The 6557-nt window shown below is 46.9% G+C and overlaps 1 protein-coding gene across 1 annotated transcript; it reads right to left on the bottom strand.

The window, feature by feature from the left end:
- Positions 1–6046: 6046 nt before the first annotated feature.
- Positions 6047–6310, bottom strand: LOC121456317 (28S ribosomal protein S21, mitochondrial-like). The gene has a single exon (XM_041664391.1). It carries the CDS (start codon positions 6308–6310, stop codon positions 6047–6049), a length of 264 nt encoding a protein of 87 aa, XP_041520325.1.
- Between the last annotated feature and the right edge of the window lie 247 nt (positions 6311–6557).

Here is a 6557-nt window from a genome sequence, read left to right as displayed (position 1 = left end):
GCAGTGGTGGCAGATGCTATGGCACGGCACACCTCCCCAACAGGCATATACATCCAAGAAACACATGTTCTCAAGGATGCCCAGGACACGGACTCCCGTGCTGTGCTCAACTAGCAGAACTCTAGCCATAGAAACCATTTGGGGATGTGGCCGTGAACTCCTCAGAATCCCCCTCCTGTGCAGAGGCAGGTGGGCAGGCCACAGGGCTACCCTCTCGGGTAAACAGGAACAGGCTGTTTACATCCTGGCATGACCTGTCCCAGGTCACTTCTGGGACAGTCTGTCTGCTCACTTCCTCTCAGGTCACAAGCAAACTGGAGATTTTGTGACCTGGACCGGGCTCTTCTTCATTCAGTCCCTGAATGGTTTGAAAGACCCACCAGGACAGACTGGGTGAGGACTTAGCCCAGGGCATGGTCAGGATTGGGAGAGGAAGAGACCTCCGGACGGGAATGATGCCTGAGTCTGGGAGTAAACCCCAGACTTGTGCCTCCCCTGGCCAGGCAACTAAACAAACCCCTGCCGGCCTTCTGGGTACAGCTGTGCTGGGAACGGGCTGCTGCTTGCACAGGTGCGTCTCCAGTAAGCCCTGGTCTGGCGGGGATGGAACCCTGTTTACCCTGCTCTTCGCTGACAGAGGGAGAGGCTTATCATTTTGTCTGTGTCCGCCCTATTGCCGACGTTCACGACCTATGGGGGGGGGGTTCGAACGACTTCCACGGGGGTCACCTGAGACCGTCAGAAAATATATTTATATTATGACTCATAACAGTAACAAAATTACAATTATGAAGTAGCAATGTAAATAATTTCATGGTTGCGGGGTTACCACAACATAAGGAACTGTATTAAAGGGTCACAACCTTAGGAAGGTTGAGGACCACTGCTCTATTGAATGTGAATGGAGGTGTCAACCATGAGACCTGGGCAAGGTGAGCCTCCCCTATTGCTCTTAGTTACATCATTTGAGCCCCTGAATCTCAGTCTCCTCATCTGTGGAATGGGACTAATTCCAGTTTCCCAGCATCGTGGTGGAGCTCCACGTTAGTTTAGCATTGAAGATGACAGGCCTGAGGAGCTTCACAAGGCTGCCTTTTCCTCCCTTTTAGAGACTAGACTCACTGGTAAGAAATGATGGAGAATCAGGTGGAGAATTCCTCCCCCTCTTTTCACTTTTCTTTATTTCTTTGTGGCATTGTGACTTGAACCTAGAGTCTCCCACACACTAGGCACACTCTACCACTTAGCCACACCCCAGCCCTCAGTAGTTTTTATTGTGAGAATGGGTTTCCATAAGTTTCCAGTAGGAAACTTTCTGTCCAGGGTTGGTTTTGAATTTGTACCTAGTCTTCTTTGAAGTTCTTACTTTGAGACAAGGTCTCACTAAGCGGCTTGTGCTGGCCTTGGGCTCACCTTCTGATCCTCCACTTCAGCTCTGGAGTACTGGATGACAGCCTACTCCTCCGGGCCTGGCTTTTGTGCGTGGGTGGCCACCTGTCTTTGTAACATGTCCTGCTCTGCCACATCCCCAGTCACCATTTCACTGATCCTTTTACTGTCCCCTCATGGAGCCAGAGGTTCTTGTTCCCACTTTGCAGCTAAGGAAACAGAGAACAGCACTGGGGGACTGCTGGTTGCTGAGAGCTGCAATTAAGACCTAACGGAGGGCTGGGTATGGTGGCAAAGACCTTTAATTCAACATTCAGGAAACAAAGGCAGGATTGCCACAGGCTTGAGGGCAGCCTGGTCTACACAGTGAGCTCTAGACCAGTCAGGGCAGCACAGCAAGACCCCTTCTCAAACAGTGCAATCTTGTGTTCATTTGTTTCCATTCTCCTGTCCCCCCCTCCTTCCTCACCCCTACAGAGCTTGCACTCCAGGATCCCCACGAGGCTTCTTGGGTGGGGGTGGAAGGGCTGAGCTTCAGGGATTACAGGGCAGTGAACTGGCCTGGTGGCGGGTGCTGGGAGTGGAGATTCTGAGTCTAAGGAGGGACGAAGGTACCTGGTCTCAGCAGGGCGGTCCTTCTACAATGACTAAAGGGGTGGCTTTTACTCCTTATGCAGGCAAACTGTGACTTTCCCTATGCCAGGGGTAGCAAGAGGTGCCTGTAGCATGAAGTGGGTATCCGAATACAGCAGCAGAGCAGCCTTCACATTCCTGCAGGAGGAACAAGAAAAGGTGAGCGTCATCTTGGGGACAGGGAAAGTGAGGCTTCAGGTCGGCAAGGGGAGAGCACGTGGGACTGGGCACAGGAGCCTGGGTATATCGACTCCTGACCCTGTGTTTTTTTTAAGCCAAAGTCTGACCCGTGAGTTCATGGGGAGACTGGGACAGAGGAGGGGCTGACCAGTTCCTCCTGGCTTCTTGACCATTTGAGGAAGGGCTTTCTGGAAGAGCTGCTCACAGTTCTTCGCCCCATGGGAGCTAGGATTAAAGGGATTCTAGACAGAGGATGCCTAACACACTATCTGGCTGGTAGGAGGCACTCTTGTCATGTCTTCTGGGTGTAAATGTCATCCTATGCCACGTGCCTGCCTCAGTTTCTCTATTGGGTGAATGTAGTCAGCTGCTTCATCTGTTGCCAGGACCAGATGAGGATACAGACAGGAAACCTGTTGAGAAATGAATGTTCTTGCCAGTGCTGAGTACCAGCTGGCAGGGGGCGGGGTTCTCCAAGCAGCTGGATATGTCCAAGCCTAATCAGTCATGTTGCTGGGGTGGGCAGCTCCACAGAGGAACTCCCCCCCTCCGAAGGCTCAGTGAGTGCAGTCTGCTTCCCCCCAAACTCTCTCCAAGGCCCTCTACAAATAAAATGGACTCCACAAGGGCTGTCTGGGCTGTCTGTCCCACTGTGATGGATGTCTATGAATAATGCGGATTCCAGGGCTCTACCTCACACCCGCTGATCAGAAGAGGTGTGTGCAATGCCAGGTGTCTCAACAAGTACCTCTAGATGATTTTTATGCACAGCCAAGGCCGCGAATTGCTAGGTTAGGAGGTGCTAATGGTTTGATACTCTGATGCTCAAGCGCAGGTGCCCCGCCCACAGTTCACAAATATCACACATGCCATTAACAGCACCTCTCGGTATTTAGTAATGTGATGCTCAAGCTGCAGGTGCCCCCCCAGTTCACACACGTCACAGTTCACACATGTCACACTTCACACACGTCACAGTTCACACATGTCACACGCACCATCGATAGCACTTCTCAGTTTTTGGCAGAAGCCACCCCATAGTTCACATATGTCACAGCTCACACATGTCACAGTTCACACACGTCACAGTTCACACACGTCACAGTTCACATGTCACAGTTCACACATGTCACAGTTCACACACGTCACAGTTCACACACGTCACAGTTCACACACGTCACAGTTCACACACGTCACAGTTCACACACGTCACAGTTCACATATGTCACAGCTCACACACGTCACAGTTCACACACGTCACAGTTCACACGCGTCACAGTTCACACGCGTCACGGTTCACATGTCACACATGCCCTCGACAGCACCTCTCAGTATTTAGCAGTTCTCCTCCGAGGAAGTAAGTGCTTGACAGGAGTTATGGGTGTGGTATCTGGGGAGGGGAGCATTTCTAGAAAGATTTGGCCAGATCAGAGTGAGGAGCTTGATTTGGCCTCCTTCTTGGTCCAGAATGGACCTTTCCCTTTTGAAGGTGACATACATTTCTTCTTAGTTTTGAGACAGGGTCCCTGTAGCTCAGGGATAGCCTGGAGCTCAGTATGTAGTTGAGGCTGGCCTTGAACTTCTGACCCTTCTTCCTCTGCCTCTCTAGTGCTGGGACTACAGATGACATGCCATTTGTTTTTGTTTTTCGAGAAAGGGTTTCTCTGTAGCCTTGGCTGCCCTGGAACTTGCTCTGTAGACCAGGCTAGCTTTGAACTCACAGAGATCCTTCTGTCTCTGCCACCCAACTGTTGGGATAAAAGGCATATGCCACCACCACCCAGTCAGGTGACCTGCATTTTTGAGGAAATGGCCTCTACTCAGCAGTTGGCTGGATGTCCTTGATTGGTGTCCTGAAGTACAATTAATAAAAACTCAGGGTCAGAAATTGGGGTTCAACCTGAAGATTCAAAAAGCAAAACAGCCAGCCACTGGCTCTTACCTCGACCTCAGTCTGAATGATGATCCTGCCTTTAGGAACCTCAGAATGAGACTGTCTGAGAACTGTCTCCCCTCGTTTTATATTCCTCTCTAGGGTTGGGATCAAAGGCATGCTCCACTGGGATTAAAGGCATGCACCGTCTGATTTCTATGGCAACTAGGGCAGCCACAGGGATTAAAGGTGCATGCCAGTATGACTACTGGGATTAAAGGTGTATGTTACCATAACCTGGTCTGTAAGGCTGACCAGTGGGACTGTTTTACTCTCAGATCTTCAGGCAGTCTTTATTTATTAAAATACATTTAAATGCCACCACATTTCTCCTTTTTGTCTAAAAAAAGAGAAGGCTATAGCTAATATAAGAAAAAATATATTCAAAAAGTACAATAACTATATACAATATATACAGGCAACACATCAACAATGTCTAGTTCATTTACATTTGACAAATTCAGAGAAAATACTTCATATCTATTCTATCTTGGTGAGTTCAAAATCTTATACCTAACTTATTTTCTATCACAACTTGCTTTGATAAACTATAAATCTTCAACTCCCTCAGAGACCCAAGAAGGAAATAATATTAACTGAGTAAGCAGGAAGTGCAAGCAAGCGACTTCCAAAAATGTGTGTAATGACAGAAACAGCTGGCTGCCTGGATAGTCACCCAAAGTTCCTCTGCAGTGTTGGGGCTCCATCTTCTGCCTACAAGCCTAGCATACTCAACAGACTTTTCTATGTAGCAGGATATTTTGTGTCCTGCTTGTTTAATTAGGTCAGCATAATGTCAGCAGTTGAGGCAGGGGCATTTTCTTGCCCAGTGGCTTACTTTTGCTACAAAGAAAGGAAACTCCATGTGGAGTTTCTTTGATGTCAATCATCTTCTCTGAAGTAGATTGGTGCTGCCAGAAGCAGACATGTCTCATTGTCATAAAAAAGAAGAACCTAGGTTATTAACACATCTTAAATGCCATATTCTGTAGATCTCTGAAATGTTTGAAGACAACCTATCTATCTAAATTATATCTTTGTTTGACCTTGAAAACATACCTAATGTGACTACAAGTTTGATTATACTAGGTGATTAACTACTAACCTATATTTGTTTATTATGCTAAACAGTTGGTAATAATAATTTTCAAGGACTAGAAATTTGCATTACATTGTTAAATGCACTATATATCTTGAACAAGATTAGAAATGATGTACAGTATGTTTTAACAAAATTAATCTTAAATTTGTAACAATATATAAAATTTGTATACAATATACAAAAGTAAAACCAATGTAAAACTTTTAAAACTAATAGTCGCTTTTAAAAAGTAGATTATTTTATCATATCTATATCCTCCCTTTTTCTTTTCGGAGTAGATTCAATAATCTACCTTTCTATCTTATCATATTTATATCCCCCTTTTTCCCCCTTTTTCTCCTTCCTTCCTTCCTTCCTTCCTTCTTTCCTTCCTTCCTTCCTTTCATCCATCCATCCATCCATCCTGGAACTCACTTTGTAGACCAGGCTGACCACCTTGAACTCAGAGAGGTCCTCCTGCTTTTGCCTCCCGAGTGCTGGGATTAAAGGCATGTGCCACCACTGCCTGGCCTTTTTTTTTTCTTTCCTTCAAAACAAGAACCCTAAATCTAATCTCCTTTGTTTAGCTTTTTTCCTGACCATTATCCATAACAACTTGCAACCAACACATTAAACAAAGACAAACATCCATAATCTACTTTGTGGGGGAGGGGGAAATATGGGTGTAGTTTTCTAGGCTACTTCCTGCTTATTGGAGGTGCCAAAAATCTTTTTTTTCCTCTTGTTCACGTGTGATTGAGTTTATTATAGAGAAAGGTAACAGAGATTGGGGTTGTGTAAGAACAGTCAGACACAGAACTAACGTAGGCTTAGCAGCCCAGCCATGGGTCTGCCTGGTTCTTCCGCATCAAGAAGTTAATCTTTCGAACCATTTCCATGTCGTAGATCCTCCGGCATGTTTCATAGCTCTCCCGCTGGCGGCGGTGGCAGGGCTTCTCATAGAAATGCTGCCGCTTTATGACCTCAGTAAGCCCATCAGTAGTGAGGATTCTGTTCAGGGTTCTGTATGCACCTTCCATGTTCCCCTCCTGAACCATCACAGTCCTGGCAATGAACTTCAGGTGTTTAGCCATGGCCTCATTTCCAAATCTTCATCCTTCAGGACCTACAGGCTGCGGCCATAGCACTCGGACTCCAGGGCGCTCCCGCCAAAAATCTTGTGGGGACCCAAAGAATATTTAAAATTATGGTCAAGTCCTTACTGGAGTAATCTGTGAGGCTGGGTCATCTCAGCCAGCAGTCTTGAGGCTGTTCTGGATGCAGAACTCAGAGGAAACCGCAACAAATGTACTCTGAAATGTTGGATCATCTGGATCATCT

This window comes from Microtus oregoni, unplaced genomic scaffold (assembly GCF_018167655.1).
Source record: "Microtus oregoni isolate MIOR12 unplaced genomic scaffold, Mior012 000015F_ref0000493, whole genome shotgun sequence".
NCBI lineage: Eukaryota > Metazoa > Chordata > Mammalia > Rodentia > Cricetidae > Microtus > Microtus oregoni.
The sequence above is the reverse complement of the archived record's forward strand: the minus strand, read 5'-3'. Positions and strand labels throughout refer to the sequence as shown.

What these genes read in the sequence shown, in the direction of transcription:
- LOC121456317 (XM_041664391.1), bottom strand. Translation starts at nt 6,310, where the DNA reads ATGGCTAAACACCTGAAGTTCATTGCCAGGACTGTGATGGTTCAGGAG.